Raw genomic sequence first — 23,309 nt, 5'->3', positions numbered from 1 at the left:
TGAACTGCAGGAAAGTATTATACTGTGTCCTAAACAGGCACAATGCAACAAGATTCAAGTAATGCGAAATTAGACCATGCACAATTAATGTGAAACTGCTGTGTGACACGGCACAGTAATATATAATATGTATTCGTTGCTTATCATACAGCTATGTGGAAAGTGATTTTGGACCAAAAAGATTTAACTTTTGGCAGGACAAACCAGTGCAATGCCACAGATATTGAAACCAAGTTAATGACAAAATCTGCTCGTTGCTTTTGTAAGTGTGCAAAGTATTTGTTTATACCTTGAGAATTAGTACTAAATGATGTAAAAATCAATACTTTTCTTTCTTTCTTTTATATTTTGAGCCCATATTCATTCCATTATTGTATTCCAAAATTGTCAGACCAAATCTAAAATCCCTGCTGAGGACAATCAATTTTGCAGAAAAAAGTTTAGTATTGGCTTACAGTCATTCAAATGACATAAATTCTTCATTTTTTCAAACTACTGGAAGAGGAAAATAATGACTGCTTGCATGTATTTTAGCATGTGTACTTAGAAATGGGTGAATACAGTATGTATTATAAAACAGTACATACTAAAGTATTAGTAGTATGTTAAGCAAGTTAAGCATAATTATACTTGAAATGTAATACACACCAAAATTAAGAGAAAAGAGGAGAATAAGAAAAAGATGTATTGATCTTACATTCAAGTTTCACTGGTGCCAGACCAGGCAATACATCAAATAAAACAATACATATACAGTAACAGAATTCAAATTTTTGCCAATAACATAGCACCAATTTCATTTAACTTTCTTATGCAACCCAAAAGGTTTTTTGCTGTAAGACTTACAGTAGTAATTCAAGTGGTTTCCTTCCTCATCATGCTTTTTTTTTTTTTTCATTGAAGGCATGTCATTTTTGTGCTTTTAGTAGGACCAGAGTTTCAAAAACAATGATTTCCACTTTTCTCATCTGCCACTAGTTGTCCTTACCCAAACTTGCAGCAATTCTTTGAAGCCTCACAGTGTTTACACTCTATGAATGAATCGCCTATAGTTATCTGCACATTGAATTAGAATAGAAAATATTTAAATTACACACTACTGACTTTTAATTTGAAATTGAAATTGGAGGTAAATCTATACATCAGTGAAAATGACTGTGCTGGAAGTTAAAGACTACAGTCATCCCTGAGTTCACACCACAAAAGGTACCACAAAAGTCAAAATGGGAGCCAGCATAAACTTCTATAGACCTCAGGTCTTTCTTTTGAATTTCCCTCTTCGTTTCGCTTTCTTCCAACTCTTCATCTGTTCAAAATCATATGAGAGAAGGTTATCATCCTCATCTTCGTCATCATTTGTGTACCAGGGACCCCAGACCCCCCCATTATACTGAGGATTGGAGCGATAGTCTTTGGGAGGGTAGCGGCATGGCACAGCTGTCTTGTTGTACCGTAGAAGCCTGAATAGCATTTTCTTCACCACATGTGGGTATCGTTGAGAAAGGTCCACTCGTTCATATGGATCAGCTGTAATGTTGAAGAGCCATATAGATTTGCCTCGATCCCAGTTCACACGTTCATTGTGCCAACGATTAGCCAACAGCAGTTTGGAGAAAGTCTGCGGTGGAATCCAGTCACTATATCCTGGCACACCAGTCAGGAGCTTCCAGTCACCTACACGGAGTGCTGCCTGGATGGCCGTGTTCCAGATTCCATAGCCTGCTTTCCAAGAGCCGTTCTTGGCTTTGGTGTAGATAGGGTCTATGTTGTGGAGAATATCCAGTCGAGGTGAGGGACGTCCCTCACTGATGGCTTCCCAGACATCATAACCATCAAGGTTCTGGTTTTCATCTAGAGTACCTTCACCAAGCATCACCAGTGTTGGGTACCAATCAGTAATATGGATTAGAGCCCTGCTTCTAGTTCCCTTTTTTACCAGTAAAGGGCTGTGTACAAACCCTACCACTCGTATTCCTCCTTCCCAATAAGTTCCCTTACTGCCTCTTAGTGGCCAGTTGCTGCCTCCTGCCATTGGTTGACCTCCATTGTCTGAGGAGTACACCATAACCATGTTGTCATAATAGCCATAATGCTTGAGAGCAAGAGTTAGATTGCGTACTGCCTCATCCAAGCAGCTGACCATTGCAGCATACTTGCGGCGATGCAAGTTTGGGATTGATTTATAGCGTTCAAGGTAGCGGGCAGGAACCTGCAAGGGAGAGTGTACAGCCTGGTAGGCCAAGTAAAGGAAGATGGGCTGTTTAGGATTGTGAGATGCCAGGATGTTTATTGCCTTTTGAGTATACATGATGGTGGAATAGATGCCATGGTCCTGCTCCCAGGCAGCTTCTTCCCCCTCATGAAGATCGTACCCACACATTCCTGGGCTGTCACATTTGTAATGGCTGTAGTAGTCACCACTACCCAACAAAGAGCCAAAGAAGGTATCAAAGCCACGCTGCGTAGGCATACAGCCACGCTTATAGAAGCCAAGGTGCCACTTCCCCACCATATGAGTAGAGTACCCAGCGTTCTTCAGTTTCTGAGGAAGGGTGATGTTCTCCAAAGGGAGGCAATTCGGCTGAGTGGGTCGGATGATGGAATGCTGAAGGCCAGTGTGGATTTGATATCTAAGACATAAAAAATACAATAACAATTAGTAACAATAAATTATAAGCACTGAATAAAACAGACATTTGGTCCTCATTTTAGATGACCTGCTACTTTAACTGTCCATCCAAAAAAATAAAAAATAAAAAGCTGTAAAAATGAAGGTAACAGATCAATTCAGAAAATTTTAATGTTTTTGACTAAATACAGTTTATAGTGTTTATTTTCAAACTATTTTAGACTGGTTTGGGTCAGCACCGCTACGGAGTACCCCAGTACCTGTGTGACTCGCCATGGACATAAACAGAGAGAAATAGCTCCGGCTAATGTTCTTCCACAAGACACATGCAGGTCTGTTTATTAACTGCTTGAGCACCAAAAGTTACAGACTGCAGTTTTAAGATGCATTTCATGATCCCTTTTTGTTATTGTTTTGGATAAAAGCATCAGCAAAATTGCTACTTATTAAAAGTATGTAATACAATTATGTAAGTTCAACAGAATAATTTGAAATATGTATTAATATTTCAGTCAAGTCCCTCAACATCTACAGCTTTTCTACTTCCACATGCATATACATGTATCAAGTAATATTCAAATGAAGTCAAATCATCACACTTATATAGTGGTTTGCTGTCCATGATGTACAAGTAAACATGTCTCCACAATGAATATAAACAATGCATAAATCAAATCAATCACAAGCACATAATAGCAGCACACATGCATGAACACAAACATATTGTTGCTTCATTTTACAAACACAGGACCAAGACAGTACACACACTGTTTAAAGGACATCATAAAAAAAAAAAAAGTTTGTAACCTCTTCTAGAGTTCCAATTTTATGGTAAATTTTTCCTGTCATGTTAACACAAGATGATTATATGATGTTATGGTTTTAATATGACTTTATGAAAATCAAATCAAATCAAATTTCTTGTTCTAAACAGCAGACAGGTAAATTTAGAGCAAATAATGACATTTGCTTAAATGCCTAGTTCTTTCTTTCAACTCTAGATGGTGAAGGCTGATGGGTTCTTAAAGTAACTGATGATATTCACAGCATTAAATGACTTGGCAAAAGCTGATTGGTTCATGCTGCATATACAGCCAGTGAACTTACTTCTTACATTTAAAGGGGTCATATGACCTTGCTAAAACGAACATCATTTTGTGTATTTGGTGTAATGCAATGTGTTTATGCAGTTTAAGGTTCAAAAAACACATTATTTTCCACATACTGCAAATTATTGTTGCTCCTCTATGCCCCGCCTTTCTGAAATGCGCCAATTTTTACAAAGCTCATCGTCCTGAGAAGCGAGGCATGCTCTGATTGGTCAGCTATCCAGTGCGTTGTGATTGGCCAAATACCTCAAGCGTGAGACGGAAATGTTATGCCCCCTTACCGTATTGTGATGCCGTGTCCCGGCGCAACGACACAAAAACAATAAAACCCATTATAAACAAGGCATTTGTTGCATCCAGTGGGGACATAATTCCTGATTATAATGACTTATACAGTCTTTTTACATGTCGCGTTGCATTGCGCCGCGTAAATATTAACATGTCTGCATTTGTGATCGGAGAAACGACAAACAAGAAGCACTACTCTACACAGCTCAAAACTCGCGTTTGAATCGTCACTGGCAAATTCTTTAAATAAGAAAACGTACTTACAGGCTGTGAGTCAGAAGTGCCAGACTGTCCTTGCAAAGTTGGAATTGCTCCACCTTATAGAAACAGCCTTTGTGCAAGGCAGCATTGAACGCTACTCTTCCAGGTTCAGGAAATAGTCCTCCATAAAATGCGCTGCACACACTCGATTATTTGCGTTGTACTGTTCTGGAACAGTGTTGTAAATACGACTTAACCACTGATTTCTAGTTGTGTCCTCTTTTGGAAGCCCAAACAACGTACTTCCGCTTTCACAACGAAACACAGCGTCTCCAGGACATGGTCCTGGCGGCAGCAACAATACTACAGTGAGAATAATAGTTCCGCCTTCTTTCATTGCGTATACATTTGGGCAGTGTTTTGCAAATCTTCCCACACCGTGATGTAGACATGTGGGGGCATGTTTAAATGAGCTGTTTTAGGTGGGTGTGGTCGAGTCAAGTCAAGTCACCTTTATTTATATAGCGCTTTTAACAATACAGATTGTGTCAAAGCACTATCAAACAGTATCAAATTGGAGGATAGAGTGTCAGTAATGTATAATGATAAGATTAAACACTCAATTTTCTCAAATTGAGTCTTAACTTTTATAAAGAATATCTCTTTGGTTTTGAGACTTTAGTCTTTGCAACTTCAGGGATCTTATCTATGCACAAACAGCTTGTAACACTCCAAAGAGAAAGGAAAACTTAAAATCACATCATATGACCCCTTTAAATGGCTGGTTAGCATCCACTTAAGCATTTTGTAGCGCGCTTTCAGAGTTCCTCTGAAACACTCCACCTTCCCCAGCTCTACTTGTATAAATCTATTATGGTTTATTTTTTATGCTATTTGTGCAGCAGCAGTATGTCTTAAATACCCACAGCACCGTATCGCTGTATGTATTGGCAGTAGCAAGTTCCTGTACTTGCTTGCAGCAGTAGCAATAATCTACAACAGCAGCAATAACCAACAGTGGCAGCAATTCAGCAGCAGTGTAACAGATCTATTCCGCCAAGACCAAATACATTAATGTAAGGATGAAAGAACCTCAGATACTTTAATCTCCTGAGAAACAGTCAGTACAAACATGCACGGGCATCTTTGAGACACCCCAGAGAGTGGAGGTGCAGGAAACTTCCATTTGTTTCTTCTTAAATCCCTTCACCCATCCTTCCTTCTACTCAGTCTGCTCAAAATGGTCAATAGTAGATTGTAATGTTTTATATTAATGCAAGTGATATTTACAGTCATGTTTGGTATCATTTGAATTGTCTCAGGGCTACTGGTACAGTGGTCTCAAGAAGTAAACTAAAAGGTAATACAGATCCTAAGAGTTTAGAGATATTTTGCACACTGTAGAGGGCGGGTCAGTTCCCAGTGTCTTTCATGCAAATTACCATCTGTCCCAAAAGATGATAACGCTGCTTGATCAATGCAAATTCCAATTCGTAGTTCCTGTCTCCATTTCGGGGGATGTTGGTCTTGGTCTGAGGTACTTAAGGAAATGTTGCAAAAGGATCAGGGCCTTCTGTAGCCGGAATGAGCCCGTGATATGAAGTGTATTCGCACGCTTCATATTATGTATTTTTCTCAAGTCAGGTATGCATCTTACTCTTAGATTCATCTTTGAGATTTGATGTCTTGTATTGATTTGATATCTTTGAATTGGCTGTATAATTGGCATAATACATATGTACTTGACTGATAATAAATTGTTACATTTGATTTTAATTCTGATTTACTCTGTAATTATTGACTCTAGTAGATTATGTTGAATCCTTGTTACCGCATTTCCTGCGTCAGGTTAGTAATAGACTAAGATTCAGTTGAGATGGAGCATAGGGCACACCAACTGCATCTTTAGAGATCCGGCTAACACTTAGTTATTAGTTCAAGTGTACTTAGATTGTAAGGGCTAAAAGGGAATTTCCGTCTAGGTCAACTGAATGTTGTTTGACCAACCTAGATAGGGTGGGCCTTACCTCTGTTTATTGTAATATTATTCTAGCTAAGTGTACATGGGGAAACCATGGCATGACCATACTAAAGCTACTATCAGGGAAAGTAATGTTGGTCGGCTTATATCTGTAGTAGTGGTCGTGACCTCTGACTAGAAATAATGTTGCTTTATTCAAGTATGTTCAAATCTATGGGGGCTAATTAAAGGTACTTTTAGAATGAGCAAGCATAGGAGCGGCCGTCTAAAGTATTAGCCAATTACCTCTGTCTAATAACCAAGACTGATGAGAATGTGACCGTAAGATACGCTAACAGCTGAAGCGATATCTTTGAGCGACATGAGCACCCGAATGAACGAGTACAATAACGGTAAAGAGTTAACTAGAATAATCAAATGTCATAATAATAATAATAATTAGAAATGAACAAATAATCAATTGGCATTTCAATCTAAATTAGAGGTCATAATAAAATGGAGTCAGATTAGTTAATAAAATGGAGTCAGATTTGAAGTTAACCTAAATTTAATAATTTTGCGCGCTGAAAAGACCGAACATGCAGGAAACCTTCATCCACGATTGGATACCGTCCTTGGACCAAATTCGTGGACCTTACATTAACATTGTCATATCCATTACCATGCTAAAATCTTCCAAGAGTTGTCAAGATAGAACATCCCAGTTTAATCTCTCATATGCTCATCTCCTCTAGAGTTCTATAATCTAAAACTGGAAATAAAAACTGAAGCTAAAAACGAAAAACTGTGATTTGAAATTACCTGCAGTCAAACATCATCAACAGAAATGTTTCATTGAATTGGTCCAAGACTAAATTATCTGGCTATTGTCCAGCTTAATGTTATATTTCTAGACTCTTATTGTGTCAACAATTGTCTCTTTTGTTACTGCTTTCATTTTTCCTTAGTTACAGCTAAGACAACAGCCAAATGAATGTTTTATGTGAATATTTTCACATACAAATTTGAAAAGTGTTTTAGAGTGTTCAATGTTTTTATTTTATGACAGGACTTTGACATTTTGTATACATTCTTGCATATAATGACAGTTTTTTTCCATTTCACGTCCTTTGAGTGTTTGTTCTACCCCATGTCTAACCTTACATATGGACAAAGGTTATGTAAGCATGCAACAAAGCATTTGTTCTCATGCTTATCATGCTCTTGAGGCAGTCGTGACCTAATGGTTAGCGAGTTGGACTTATAACCCGAAGGTTGCAGGTTCGAGTCTCAAGTCCGGCGGGGATTGTAGGTGGAGGGAATGAATGTTCATCGCTCTCTCTACCCTCAATACCATGACTGAGGTGAGACCCTTGAGCAAGGCATTGGCTGCCCACTGCTCTGGGTGTGCGCGTGTGTGTGTGTGTGTTTGTTCACTTCTCACTGCTGTGTGTGTGCACTTGGATGGGTTAAATGCAGAGCACAAATTCCAAGTATGGGATGCCACATGTTGTGTCCTTCCTTTCCTCTTTAATTTAGAAACATAAATGAAAACAACAGTACAGCAATAATTATTTATCACTTTCTATAAAAAATAATTCCATCAAAATGACCTTAATGGTGTAACCTGGTACGCAAGAACGTAAGAATGTTCTGCTGTACATCAGGGAGATTCTTGAGTGATTAAACCATTAATGTCAAAGTTGTGAATGTGATGAATACATGAAATGTAAAACAGTAATTTTTTTTATTTTTTTTTATTTTTTTTTTACTCTAATTACATCCTGCCTCTACTCTCCCTTGCTGCAATAAGCCATAACAGAAGAACCAACTGAAATTGATGCATCTAGCAGCAATATGGTTCCTCCTTCTCTCATAGGGGGATCGCTCCATTGAGGGCTAAACCCAGGACCTCTTAGATCTGGTCCACCTCGTCCACTACAATGATGAGAGCATGCCTGCCCAGAGATGGTTGCCAAGAAACATTTAGAGTGTATGTGGACAGAGTACTCACCCATTGTGGATCCTCCTTCACCATCTATGAGTATCTCAACCCCACTGTGTCCAAACCAGTCCCAGCTCACCCTCCAGTTCCTCAGCATGCCTGCCACAGACCCAAAGTCTAAGCCAGAGACCAAGAGGGAGCCAGAGCCAGCCAAAATGTCCGTCCTGGACCCAGAGCCTGGAACCATGTCCATCCCGGAGCCAGAGTCAGTAGTCTGGTCCATCCCAGAGCCAGATGTAGAGGAATGGCTCATAAATTTGGAGGACACGGAGCCTGTTCCCCTTTCTATCCACCCTCAAACTCTCCACCAGTTTTTTCTGGTTGGAGTCTCCTGTCCCTACCAGTTCCCTAGCCTTTCCTCCTCTGCTGGTCCCCATCTTCCCAATGGTTCCACTTTTAACTTCTGAGCCTGTGGCTATGCTTGGGTCCCCCAGTCCTGCGGCTACACCTTGCTCCTCCACCTTTCTGGCAGATCCGTTGTCCTTGTTCCCACTAGTGTTGTATCTATCTTCCCAACCCCCAGCTCTGCCTTGGTCCTCGGATCCCCTAGTCTCAACCTCAGTTTCAAAGTCATCTTCTGACTGGTTGAATTCTACAGGATTTCGGGGAAATGTGTGTGATGCGTTCTTTAATGTTCCGTCTGGAAACAAAGATGGCAAACCCCCTCATGGAAGAAGAAAGCTGTCGTGTTTACAACTGTGACAATGAGCACTTATCAAGGATCAACTGATTTTTTAAAAGTATGTGAAATGTAAAGTTTGCGGCATAGACTCTTTAAAATACATCCAAGAGTTTTTTACATGCTGGTCTGTTATTGTGGAGCCCCTAAACATGACAAATTTTGACTGCTTTACCTGTCAGTCATATGGCCTTTTGGGCGGCCCTTGGCCATTCAAAGTGGCCATGGTTCCCAGACCTTCTGCTGTCAGTCTGAAGGTCTGGCCATGCGAGACTACATATACCCTGGTTCTATCTCTTCCCTCTGGTTCTGTGGTGTCACCCTGTCCCTCCATCTGTCTGGCTTCACCTGGTTCTCCACCCTCCCTGACTCTGACTTTGTCACCCTTCCCCGGCTCTGTCATGGGCAGCCATTCCTTCAGCATCACCAGGGACAGTCATGCCTCCCATTCAGCCAGCTGTGGTCCAGTTAACTAACTTGTTATATTCTGTGTATTTAAACCCTCTGTTTGTTTCAGTTCTTTGTGTGTTTCATTGTTATTCTCCATCATGATATTTGATTTACCTTTTGTAAATAAAGTTTGCTGCAATTACCTTACTGCAACCAGCTGTGACAATGACTCTCTTAAAAATATATGATCCACCTAACTCAAATCCTAATTTAATTCTGACTTTTGCAAATATATGAAACACATTTAAAGTGAATATGTGGATGGAAGGGCTGAGAACTGAAGGAATTGTTCACGCAAAAATGTAAATTCTGTCACAGAATTGTGTTCAGATCATTTTGATTATCATAATATTATTTAATTGTGAATTGTGGATCTTGACAGCCGGGTGCCACAGAAATAGAAGTCAAGCAAAAATGCAGTGTCATGGTTGAGACTGATTAAGACAAATTCTGATTTACATGTAAGTGTTACTGTTTATTGATTGCTACTTTATTGCATTATGTTTGGTTAGGATACAGTGAGTCTGTAATAATCTTAATGGCTAAATTAATGGTTAATGGTTCTTATTGTGAATCACTGTGAATATTCAATATATTGACCAGCATATTTATTAATCTGCTTGTGATGCTTTTATATGACAGGTCAAGTGAAGACAGAGAGGAGGGAATGGGATAAGGCCACGTGATAAGGCTTAAACCTCCATCCCCATGAGACAACAGCATTTATGCACTACCCACTACACCACAGGTCCAATCGCATTCTGGTCGATATACATAGCCAGTGTAACTTTTAAATTTTAAATAACGTGGCATATAACTAATATTAAACTTAAAAACACTGCTAAACACAACCCAAATGTCCCACAAAACATGTTTTTGGCCACCAAATCCATCAGAAAATACAAATCTTCAACCAGGCATTGCTGGAAGCCTTGCTTACCCATGTTCTGCTTGCTCCAACATCCCTCCCACATCTGCTTCCAATAAGTGGGACATACTCCTCTCTACAGCTAATCAAATTCAGACCACAGAGCATTAAAACATGTTCCCTCACTCCCACTACACCAGCCATTCATTACAACCTCTTTCTCTTTCAGTAACCAAGTAACTAACCATCTCAAGGCCCTTTTGTCTGATATCAGTAGAGCCATCCTATGATTTGAGATTCTCATATAATTGATTCACTTTTTAGTTCCCCCAAAAGTGACAGTTTTACTCAACCTCATGATTTTACACACACGTTTTTTGATCATCTTTCTTCCTACAACATCTAGTCAGTGAGTTGAACTATAGAACAAATATTTCAGTTTTGGGAATCAACCACATGATTGACAATATCTGACTCAGAAGTATCATTTGTTCTTCTCTCATTAGCTCTCATAAATACTCGAAGGAGAACTAGAGCAGATTTTACAGTAAGTACACAATATTTCTGATATGACTAACACAAAGCTCAGAGGGTTTAGAAGACGTGAGCAAATGTATATACTGCACAATGCACATGGACCCCATTTTTGTACCTTTATGGGGTTTTTATTTGTTTGTTTGTTTGTTTTTTTGTTATTTTGACAATTGTTAACAGCCCAAGTCACCACAGGGTTTTTATGATTATGATTTAAGGGTATGCATGTACTGCAGTTGACAAATCTTCTAACTATTTAGGCTTGTCCATTATGTGTTTCCAAATGCTGGAGCTTCACAAAACTGCACATTTTAAATGCCTCCCTTATCTAAACAATCTGAATTTCTCATTAAGTCATTAGCTTGTTAGTAGAGTGTTCATGAACATGAATCGGGTGTGTCAAATAAGGTCCAAACATATAGGGCACAGTCCTATTCATTTTAATGTAGTGCTGATATGGCAGCTTGATGACCAAAATTTAATCAGGTTTTACCTGATTTGCTTTGCTTGGCAGGCTTTTAGCTACTGGTGTGGTCAGAAACAAGGAAATCCCCCCCACACACACACATTTGTGCACCCTTTGTATAAGCAGTCTTAAATAATATTTTATAAAATGCTACCTAACTATCACATAAAATATTGCATATAAAGGCAAAACATGTAACAGACTTGGAAGATAATGAGAAGTTCATTTCTTTTATCAGTGTAGGGAACACCTTTAAAGGGTAAACGCTAGCAAGAGGGACTGAGCTTGCTATTTATATGGGCAGATGTGGAGGTTTTGGACTTACGATCAAAAGGCATCATATTTAGGCACCCATCAGAGAAGCATAAACCTTTTCAACAAAAACATGACCAATGCTTATCCCTCTCAATTACATTTAGACCTTTAAAAGATGGCTCAGCAGATGCCAACTTAAACAACTCTGCCTCTTTTTCTGTAATGTAATCTTATTTTCTCAAGACCTTTTTTGTTGAAGAGCATTTTCAAGATTAAACAATTCAGCGGGTAGTTTAAAAGGTTAACTGTTTATCTACTAAAACCAGCTGAAGATGTCCATTGTCAGTGTTTATTCAAGATACTATTGTCAGCAAAGGGTATTAAGGTTTATTTTTCTGGTTTTGGTGCAGTTTTACTAATAAGTGGGATTTTGAAAAGGATAGTGATGGACCAAAGGACAACATTTGCCAGGTTAGGGTTTATCTTTGGGCTTCTCCCTAAAATTAAATCAACCTAAAAAGCTCAAACTGTGGTTTTCAAAAGCAGCGTACTTTGAAAAGTCAAGTTCTGAGACCTTGGAATATGGTAAACATCTGGTAGAGCGTAGCAGCTATGGATAGATTTATCTACTGGTGTTATAGCTGTAGGACCTCCACACAGTTCTTTTGATATGTGTAATGTTAATCTCATATATATTCTGAGTGTTCTGAATTTTCTAGGGCAACCACACAACAGTCATACACATTGCAGTGATATATTACCCCAAATCCCCATTACAGAGAGCCAAAAGGCCATTCTGTTCAGCACATTCATTGTAAATGAATGTGGGGAGGGGCTGATTCATTCATTACTTCCAAAGCAAATTGCCAAAATAGATTCCTAGCAACCTTCCTGTTTCCTGAGGCGTGGACCAGATGTTTCACTACTATGGGAACTCTGGTGTCAGGCTTTTAACACTATTGTGGGTGGAGAACATGCACACAAAAACACAATCTTGTCCCATCTGAGTATCCCATAAAATTAGCATACTGCCCACAGATGCTATTCTTCTGCAGTATATACAATTGCAAACATGGTCATTACGGGTTTGTGGTACTTTTGTTGTCAAAAAATGAATATATTGTTTAGTTATGGCATAGTTACAGCACTACATATCTGTCTATGAAGTAAGCACATTGTGCATGTATTTACAGGGGTAATAGGGTATAGTCTAAAAATATTTAGATACTCAAACCACACTTGCAAAATGCCTAGGCTAAATGTATTACATTATAAGAAACTAAATATCAAACACCAAGTGACATTTATTTAAAAATTAAAGAACAAACTTTCCCAAAAAGAAGGTTATTTTATATAGTGTTCAAAATAAGGACAAAAGGTATTGAGACACTTTCAGGTTATCAAACTTTAATGTGATTAACTAGCCTAACCGCCTTGATACTTTTTTGTCTAATGGAATTTCTTTGATTTTAAAGTGTGGCTTAAGTGTACAAAAACTTTTGGGGCAATTATATCTGTTAGAGATGTAAACCTATATGGAATGCTGTATATCCCACCTGCCGGTCATCAGTTGGCTCCTTGAGGGGCTACACAGAGGCTGCACATAGTAATTCTCCAGTTTGACTCCTGCTGCAGCGAGTCTGTCCAGTGTTGGGGTCTTTATTTCAGACCCATGATACCCGACGTCTCGAAATCCTTGGTCATCGACCATAATAAAGATGATGTGTGGCTGAGATGACGGCTTTTCCACGTTGTTCACACGATTCGAATGAAAACTGTTCTTCCATGTTCCGTATGTTGAGTTGACAATGCCGCTAAAAGTAGTCAAAAGCGTCAAAAGTAACGTACTTCTTCCCATTCGTCCGCGCATTGCACCTAAAACCATTGGTTTTAATTAAATTTACAGTTAAAATGAAAACCAAAACAGAGGATAACTCTGTCTTTCTCTTTTCACAGCGCAAAATAACACCGCTGCATGTCATGTTCCAGGAGGGGTATCGCTCGGACCGGGGAAACAGACGCGCTTGGAAATTAGGTTCGCAATTTGTCCGACCCTTTTATTACGAACATAGCCATATATTGCAACATTTGTATGGTGTTGAATGCTGTTATGCCGAGAACATCTGTTTTGGTTAAAATGACTGTCCAAGTATAACAGATTAGTAATAATTAAAAAAATAAAAAATAAAATAAAATAAAAAAAACCTGAATCTAGGTATAGGCTATCAAAAGCTCGGTTCGCAGTAAGTTCTGAGCATCACTCCGTCGTTATTATACGTTGTTATCAGCGGCCGATCCGCCTGTCTTCAATGACAGACCTTGACTGTCTCATCTTTCGCTGAAGTTACTCTTCAATGCCATAAACTGGAGTCCGATTCGCGAATGAATCGTTCTTCGGAGTCGAGTTTTGTAATGATTCGATTGAACCGATTCACTAAGCGTATACAAAAATCACTGGACTGTTAGGATACCTTTACAACTGAAAACACGTTGATTTATGTGAAATAATCTAAAACATGAAGATAAATAGCAGTATAGAAATATTATTTAACAAAAAGAGCACCAAATAGCATGTGCAAACGTTTGGGAACTCTTTTAACGTCTGAGCATTTGCAGACGAATCAGTGAATCATTTTTAAAAGGGTTCATTTAAACGAACCGAATCACTAAAACGAATGGGACTTCCCAAAACGCTTTATGGACTGCCTCCCAGAGACACAAGAGAGATGGTGTAGTAACCCGTTGTATTTAATGCATTTTTTTTTTAGAGAAGAGGACAACACCTAATGCCTACACACATACTATTTTAACATGTGGAATATACATAATTATTGATTCTCTACCCTACTGTCTGACTGACCATACAAACCATGTAATTATGACTATACAGACTGTTAGATTGCCTTTACCTCTTTCCAAAAAGGGTAAAGTAATAATCAGGTTTCTTTTGGGTCATTATAGACTAGCTCTACTTATTGTTGATAATGCCTATTTCTACTCAGCCCACAAATGTGAAAATAATACCTACACTGTAAAAAAAATAGGCTAAGTGTAAAAACGCTACTGAAAAAAACTGTTAATATGTTAACAGTGAGTTCCTGTACTATATACAGGGGAAAACTGTAAAAGATCTAACCAGACATTTCAAGTAATTTTACAGTAAAATGCTGTTAATTGTACAGTTTTTAGAAGTAAAAATAACAAATCAATGTATAATTTACAGTCAAAAACTGTAAACTGATATTCCCAGAATTCCCTCCACACTGACACTCCACATTTGAAAGTATTTTGTTTAAATAATCATGTTTTTTAATAGTTTTTGTTATCAGTTATGTACATTTGGGCTTTATGTTACATCTTCTGTTGTTTAATGAAAGTTTATTGCATTATTTAAATATCATGTGTGTTACCGTGATGGTGTTTTGTGTTTGCATGAACGACTCTGTGCACCTTCTATATATTAGTATATACTTCTACTTGTGGTGAAGCTACCTGTGATGAGCTTTGATTCTTCATGTGGCTTTCTCTTTTACCACCTGCATTATTATGGTGGTTGTCAGTATGTTAAAGGTACAAAACAGATTTTAATAGCAGTGTGTTGTTGAATGTAGTGGTTTACATTCAAATTTCCCTGTTTGTAAATTACAGTTTTATACTGTAAATTTTACAGTTTTGTTCTGTAAATGTGTTTACAGTTTTTCTGTATTTTTTACAAAATTATTCTGGCAACCACAGCTGCCAGAATTATTTTGTAAAAACTACGTAATTTTTTTTTACAGTGTATATCTCATCAAAGATTATAAGGAGTATGTTTTTAATTTTTTAATTTTTTAATTTTTATTTATTTATTTATTATTATTTAATACTGATACAGTTAACTATTCTGTTGTGAATGTTTGCCTATAGGATTACATCAGCAAATGTCCTCTCTTCCTCTAGCAAATCCTAAACTTACGTCTTAACATCTACCTCTGCTCAGTTCACTGAGACACAGTAGGCCTATTGCTAGGATAAGAGATCTACTTATATTCAGTCAAAAAGTGGTATCTTTTTGTTAAAAAAAAAAAAAAAAAAAAACGAAGCTACTGGCATTTTTAAAACAGCCCAACAATGATTCTATTTTCTCATTTCAGTCACGACATGATAACAGTGAATCAATATAAAGTGTTATGGCTTGTTATTATCACAAAAAGGTTATAAAATACAAAAGCTAAAAGGTACATGTTTGTACCTTATTTACTTTTAAATGGTACATATTAGTACCTTAAAGGTACATATTAGTACTTATAAATTACACATTACCTTTTGAAATGGAAGCCCAGTTTTACACCTTTTTTTCTGATAGTGGTACTGAAGTAGCCTGTGTGTCCTAATAGTTTACTTGGATAGATTTTAAATGTTTAGTTTATTTCATATTCTACTTGATATTTAAGTTTTATGCAGGGTATTTCCTGCATTTCACGATTGCAGCCAGTCTGTGCTGTGCTCAAATATTACATTACTTGTGCGGTTCTATTGTATTACTTAAAAAAATAAATCTTTTCCTTTTGTCAAGTACAGTCAGATGTTATACTGTGTCATTTTTCCACATACTTTTTATTTTCATAAAGGAACAATGAAAAGAATTATCTCATTGCATTACTCATGAAAGCCAATGTATCCTCAGGAAGGAATCTATTTCACTTTGGCTTGCATTGAAAGAAAAGGAGGAATCTCAATGGGCTTATTGTGCTAAACCACATGTCCATGCAGTAAACTAAGATGCTTCATGCACAGTATCATTTTCTGGATTCAGGGGTGAATTAAACATCAAACATTTTCAGCACTTGTTATTTTAGGGTAAAAATATAGGTACTGCAACTAAGTCCCTTGCTATGTAAAACAGGCTTACTGTTGATTGCAATTTATTCAAAATTTATTCACTTGCTAGACACAAGTAATGTTGTGCTAATGCTACTTGTATAAAACAGGCAGAAGTATATTTAAAAGAGACATTTTCTGTTACCAGCAATAATTCATCAGTTGCTGGAGAAGAGCATTATAACCATATCCAGATGAGCACACTTTTGCCATTTTAAAGAGTTGTTTTGGGTTTCTGGATTTTGTGATGCTAGTCTGAGAAAAGTCCCTAGCACTCAGAACCAAACTTACAAGATGGGGAACTGCACCATGGAAATTATGTGCAGTGCAAAATGTTTGGCCATGTTTGTGATGTTAACTGATTTGCATAAATCAAAAACATTGCATGTAGCATATGCGATTAAAAAGCTTTGCAGTGGCTGCAATTCATTCTTAGTAAATTCCTCTCTCAGTTGTTCACCTTGTAAAATTCCAGCACCTTCATAAAGACCAGTAATATTTTTTTTAGCATATTGCAGAGTGTAAACTGGATCAAGATGATTTTTTCCCCCTGCACCAGCAGAAAAGAAGTAGCCTAACTCTTCAAAGATCTGGTGGAGAGGATTGATTTCTGGAATATTCTTCATAATTAGCCAAATAGTGAAATGAGCCTAACCTTTCTGGGGTAATAACACTACCTGGCCCCACTGCAAAGAGAGAAGGGCTTTATACACAGTGTAAGAGTAAACATTTTAATCATGAGCTCATAAAGAGTGCAAGGATTTTACAAGAGTGGCTGATGGCAAATAACAGTGTGTGTTTTAACAGTAAAGCTTTTATCCCTAAAAACAAACTTTACTTGCACAAAATACTGTTTGACAGTATCTGCTGGTTGTCTGCCATTTACAATTTGTACCAAGTCAAAAGATCCCAAGTCTTTGCTCTCTATATCTCAGGTCCCTCAATGGCAGGGGTTTGCTTAACCCATTAAACACTGGATGCTTTGACAGTCCCTTACCTGCATTAGACATGCGCTGTGTGTTCAACATGTCTGGACACGACAGATCGTAAAAAAAATACATTTTTGTTATCATATTTTAACAAAGTCAGACACACGGTTCATTGATGAAATCTTCATGTTAGTGCTTTGATGAATTTGTGGTTATAGATGTGTGTCATTAAACATAACACCGTGCTACACCGGCGCCGTCATTGTCATATCATACCGCAACAGCTTTGAGGCTGTCTGCACTGAACGCGTCAAAGCCAAAAATTCTAATGTATTTGTGCTGTAGCAAAGGAAAAGTATGTTTCAGATAAAATTTTAAAAGCAGTTCTTTGCATTACCATGGCACACTAAGAATACAGGGGGAAAGGCACACCTAAGGGACAGTTAAAAGCTTTTATATTGTTCATAACATATTATTCCAAAGAAGTGTTACCTAGAAGTAGCCTACACTAATATCTTAAGTGAGCAAGCAAAAAAAAAAAAACAAATGCGGTAAGGAAAAATGATTTAAGATATTAAGTAAGATGAGGGAGGGGGAATGGGAGAGGACTCAGCAGATGGAACCCATCTTCTGGCTGCTACATATGTAAACAAATGTCTATATGCCAAATACAGTCTTGTTACGGAATATTTATAATAACAGTGAGTTGTTATTAAATAATATTATTAATGAACAATCTATTTTATTAAGCGCATAATCTATTTTTAGAAACTGGATGAAAGCAGGCACTGCTGCAGCTAATTTAATCATAGGGTTAGGGTCATTAATCACTTACCCCTATGTCGTTCCAAACCCGTAAAAGCTTTGTTCATCTTCGAAACACAATTTAAGATATTGTGGATGAAAACCGGGAGGCTCGAGACTGTCAACCGCACTGACTGAGCCACACCGCACGGATATGTTTTCTACATTTATTTACGCTTTGATTTGAACGAAATCGAAATCCGTGTGGTGCGGCTGACACAGAACAGCATACGCTGTTTGTGTTCAGTGGATACTCTCCAAAATGACGCGGAGGACACAAATTGTTGAATGAAGTTGTTATTTTTGTTTTCTTTGCGTACAAAAAGTGATCCTGTCGCTTCATTAAATTCAGATTGAACCACTGATGGCAGATGGACTATTTTGACGATGTCTTTCATACTTTTCTGGGCCTTGACAGTGTTATTTACTTGGCAGTCAATGGGACAGTCACAAGCCTTCCGGTTTTCATCCAAAATATCTTCAATTGTGTTCTGAAGACGAACAAAGCTTTTACGGGTTTGGAACGACATGGGGGTAAGTGATTAATGACAAAATTTTCATTTTGGGGTGGAGTAACCCTGTAATGCACAAAACAATTATTCATAGAATTATAGTTCTTCTTTAGTCTACATAAATGTCACATATTGTGAATCCTTTTGGTGTGATGATACTGTCATATTTGAATGTGTGCATATGTTTTTACCTGCATAACGTTCCACAAGTGCATATGTGTGCTTGTGCGTTTCTTACAGTCACTGAAGCCTGAAACACTGACAAGCTTGTGATTCCTGAGATTCCAAGAATTTCAGAGGTATGTGATGTGCAGAGTGGTCTAGCAGCTTATGTGTTTGTCCCTTCACCCACACAATCTCTACATGGCATCTGTGATATTCTGGTCCTTAGATAAGGGTTGTTTTGGCTTGTTTTGGGTTGTTTTCCCTGTTTATCATCCAATGCACAGCACCCTTCATGGTTCCCCAAAGAAGAAAAATGTATTGCCCAGATGTCGCTTTTCTTAAGCTTGGAAGATTTAGTAGTGATTGTATTAGTATGATTGGTGTATCGGATTTTTCTCCTAAAATTTCTTAGGATAAATTAAAGTAGACACAAATGAGACATGAGAAGATTCTGAGAGAAATTTAGTAAGAACTGAGAATGTGGTGTAAGAACCATGGTAGATCTCTTTATTGTCTTGCTGTAATCTCTTTCAAGACTTCATTATGAACATTTTAGTGCTCAGAGGTTGCTCTTTTTAAGCTCAACTTGCAGTTCTGATGTATTTTTCAGATTATTATCAGCACTGTCTCAGATGTTTCTCTTAAAATTCTTTAGGGAGAAATAAAAATACATGCAAATGACAAAGTTCTAAGTGAAAAGGAGTCAAAATGGAAAATGTGGTGGAAACATGGGAGATTTTGAATGAGTGTTTCTTGCTCTAGTTCTACACAACCTCAGCACACAGGAGATATTTCTAGATTTCACACGACTACAACATGGTTAGGGTTACAACAGGTTGTTCCCCCCATAGTGCATGTAGGGCCCCTCTTGTTGAGTCAGACTGTACATTCTTCCATTTAGGGATAAATTTCCACACTTTCATGCTTTGACTATTGGAGAGAAGACTGCTGTGGAGCTTGCCTCAGTGTGGCCTCAGCAGAAGTGTGCATCTAAGCTGTATAGCAGCCATAAATGAGAACTCGAGAATGACACCCTAAGGTCTCGTAGACTTAACAGACACGCACACTCTGCCTGCCTCATTAGAAGACTCAGATTTCATGAAAGGAAATGCATTCCCTGTTAAAGAAAGGAGTCTTAAAGGAAGTGTGTCCTTCTCTTCTGCAGCCGGCGTTTTCTGATGCCAAAGAAGAGGGTGGTTTAGGCCAGATCATGGTATTTGCTGTGGGTGCGGCCCACAGTTAACGTGTTCTTGGCTGCGATTGCTGCTGAATATGTACCAGCTGATGGTGTTTCTTTTTTGCATTGTTTCTTATTTCATGCATGGGACAAGATGGCTGAGACCTATCTGTTCTTCTTGTGTTCCTTCTTGGGACTTGTCTTTAGTCCTAGAAGGTTTAATGGGGCCTCTCATGGTAGTTTTGTTGTTGGCCTTGACAGCTCCCTGGACAAAAGAGGAGGTTTTGTCACTCTGCATAGGCTTTGTGCTGTAATGGCTTTACGGATTTACAACGATCATATGAGCTAGTGGCATAAATCTGATCAACTGTTGACTTGCTTTGGTGGCTGCAACAAGGGTGCTGGTATAGTGTTCCCATAGTTCAGTTCCTGGTTGAGTAAACCTATGAAAACCCCAGTTACATAACCCTGGTTCCCTTAGTAGTGAATAAGAAACAGATTTCTGCTACAATTTCCTTTCAAGGATATTCTGAAGCATATCCTTTTGAGACACTGATGATGCCCTCAGAGGGCTGCTTTAGAACCATCAGCCAATTGATGTGATTCAGGCTTCATACAATAGTTCTGCAACGTAAGCAGAGACTAACGTGAGAGCTCTACAGTCTCTATCTTTGGAAGAAAATCTGAGCACAATGTGCAATGTTGCTGAGGTCTCTTCTGAAATGCTGAAGGAGACAAATCTGAGAGCAATCTGAGACTCTGGCAAAGGAGGCAAGAGCATGAGTGAGTGAGTGTTATGACTGAGATCTACTAAAACATTTCTAAAAAATGAGACCAGTGTGAGGTTGTTAAATTGTTTTTAGGAGACAAATATGATAAGCAAAAGTCTCACATCATTACACATCAGCATGAAATACTTAGGCCTGTAAGTAACTGTAAGTTTAAGTGAGTATAAACAAACAGGCATTTAAAGACTGTGCTGGCACATATATAAAAATATTATATATTATAAATATATAATATATTTACATAAAATAACATAACATAATATAATGTATTTATGTAAAATAAATATATTTACAAAATATTTAATACAGTTTATACTAAACATATATAAGTTGGCATCATGTGACTTAGGGGTCAGAAGTCAGTCCTTGCCTCTCAGCCTTTCTTTAAATACTTTACCAAGCGATTCTGATCCTACAAACCTGTATTATGCATCAGAGATCAACTTAGACTGCACCTATCCACTACATCAGTTCATAACTGAAATTCTGTAAATATCACCAAAAGTTAATCCTAATAAAGTCCCAGAATACCTAACTGTCAGATTCTAAGTGACTGGAAACCCATAACATACAGATAACCTAAGTACCATAACTCCCCTTGCATCCCATGTGGACATTACTGTCTCAGTGGACATATCCAGCTCCACTTACTGGGCTTCTTAAAACACAGCAAGTCCCCTGAGGGAGGAATCCGTTTTCTCCACCCCAGCACCCTCCTCTCTCCCCGCTGCCTCACAGAGACCCTGTTGTGCCTCCCTAGCTCAAACTGTGTGACTTTCAAAACAGAATAAATAAATAAAATCAGAGAGAAGCTCTATAAAATACCTTTGCAGCAGAACAGGAGGTTGCATCATTTTTAGTGGGTAGAACATCTACAAGTGCGCTTATATTTTAGCACCACGTTGAATATATTGTAAGACAAACAAGTCTCAAGAAGTATGTGTTTGCCAGAGTACTTCGACACAGCTGAAAAAACTTATGCTTTCCGCTTTGGCACGTGGCATATGTCAAAATCAGCCCGCTTTTTCCCCAATGAGGTTCGCTTGCTTTTAAAACATGCGATGCATGCACAAAGCAAGCTCACTATTAGCTGGTAAAACACTATTTATAGCAGGAATGCTAACAGAACTGTGGCTAGTGGTGTTGGTGTGCTTAGAGCTGTGTTGTAATCACTGGGCCTTGGGTCTGCAGCTCTGAGATTAGATGAATGAACACTGTGTAGTTATATAGTAGCTGTCTTTCAGCTAGATTTTGAGATCTTTTAACTCTGTTTTGCTTCTTACTGAATGGTAGCTCGTGAAATGTTGGTTGGATGACTGGTTGTTGGTTGTTATGGTCATACGGTATAACAATGGTATAAATGATCCTCTGATCATTTAGATGTAGGTTTGTATTTATTTTGTGTAGCGGATATATACAGTATGAGTGCCACAGAGTAGCAAGAATTGTTTTTCTTTTATATTGTATAGCTAGTGTAACAGATAAAAAAAAAAAACTTGGTTCACGTCATTGATTGTTGATTAAATTTGAAATGGGTTTGGAAATGATTGCAGAAAGTTGGGTTTAAGCAGCCTAAATGAATGGAGAAGTTCAGCATACATCACCAAAGTAAAAATTTAAACAAATTTTTTTTAATGTAAGATCAAGTTATGCCAGCATGAATTTCATGACAACTTTAAAAGATAAAGAAATATTAATCCATTTTGTTCTAAGCATGAGTAAGCAGTTCTCAAAAAGTTCACAAAAACTCACAATTGGGAATATAACTGGTTGTCAAGTCTGATGAAAGTTAAAAAATTTTCAAAATTTATCAGCATTATTTTTAGCATTGATGTTAGTAAATGTATATGTATAATATGTATTATGTTCGTAGTAAATGGAACTTGTCCTTGAAGTTTTTCTTGCAAATGAGCACTTGCTTTAAAATGCATAGCTTTTAGCATAGCTCATAAGGCTATGTTTAATAAACGAGTGTTTGTAGGCAATTATGGACTCAGAATCCAAAATCTGTTTATAGTGGCAGCTAGTAGATGATCTGGGACTTGTCATGTATGAAAATACAGCTGCACATCTGTGGAGACGGGATAGTGGAGGCAGGAAGCAGGCAGATGATATGCAGGATGACAGATGATTGGAGTCATATTTCAGCGTTGCACAGCAATATGGATAAACATCCGTTGCTAAGTGATAAAAAGCAGCAAGAAATATGACACAATTCCACAGGCCATGTGCAATGTCAGTTTCTTTTATTGAATTAAGCTTCTTTTAAATGGGTTAAAAAAATGTAACAGTCCAATTCTTTTCTTAATTATAGTATATTCAGATAAATGTAAGATAAATGAGGTCAATCAGCACTAAAATCATACAGAATATTTTTCAAAGTCCTTTTGCATTGAAAATGTTTTCCATACCATTTGTTGCTGATGTCAAATGCAGTGTGTCCAATCAAATGCTAAAAGGATTGGTGCAAATTAGTCCGTCAAAATTAGGCAAAGAACAACAGCTTGTGTGACTTGTCCTTACAACTGTAATATTAATATACATCTTTGTAAACAATGTTTGTTTTAAGTCATTGTGACTACTTTTGCACAGTTAACAGTTTAGGAAATGTTTCATGGCCTCCTGAGGTC

General features: G+C 37.8%; 1 protein-coding gene across 1 annotated transcript; it reads right to left on the bottom strand.

The window, feature by feature from the left end:
• Positions 1-358: 358 nt before the first annotated feature.
• Positions 359-13,735, bottom strand: arsj (arylsulfatase family, member J). Its single transcript, XM_058783429.1, has 2 exons — positions 13,001-13,735; positions 359-2,630 (listed from the first exon to the last, which is right to left on the bottom strand). Exons 1-2 carry the CDS (start codon positions 13,327-13,329, stop codon positions 1,253-1,255), a joined length of 1,707 nt encoding a protein of 568 aa, XP_058639412.1. The 5' UTR covers positions 13,330-13,735; the 3' UTR covers positions 359-1,252.
• Positions 13,736-23,309: the final 9,574 nt, after the last annotated feature.

The sequence above is a fragment of the Onychostoma macrolepis genome, chromosome 07 (genome assembly GCF_012432095.1).
Source record: "Onychostoma macrolepis isolate SWU-2019 chromosome 07, ASM1243209v1, whole genome shotgun sequence".
NCBI classification, from domain to species: Eukaryota; Metazoa; Chordata; class Actinopteri; order Cypriniformes; family Cyprinidae; genus Onychostoma; species Onychostoma macrolepis.
The sequence above is the reverse complement of the archived record's forward strand: the minus strand, read 5'-3'. Positions and strand labels throughout refer to the sequence as shown.

Bases quoted from the DNA above. Each gene is read 5' to 3' on its own strand.
- arsj (XM_058783429.1), bottom strand. From the start codon at position 13,329: ATGGTTTTAGGTGCAATGCGCGGACGAATGGGAAGAAGTACGTTACTT. The intron at 2,631-13,000 runs GTGGGATATACA...TTTATGTCTTAG, and splicing joins AGCCAACTGATGACCGGCAG to ATATCAAATCCACACTGGCC.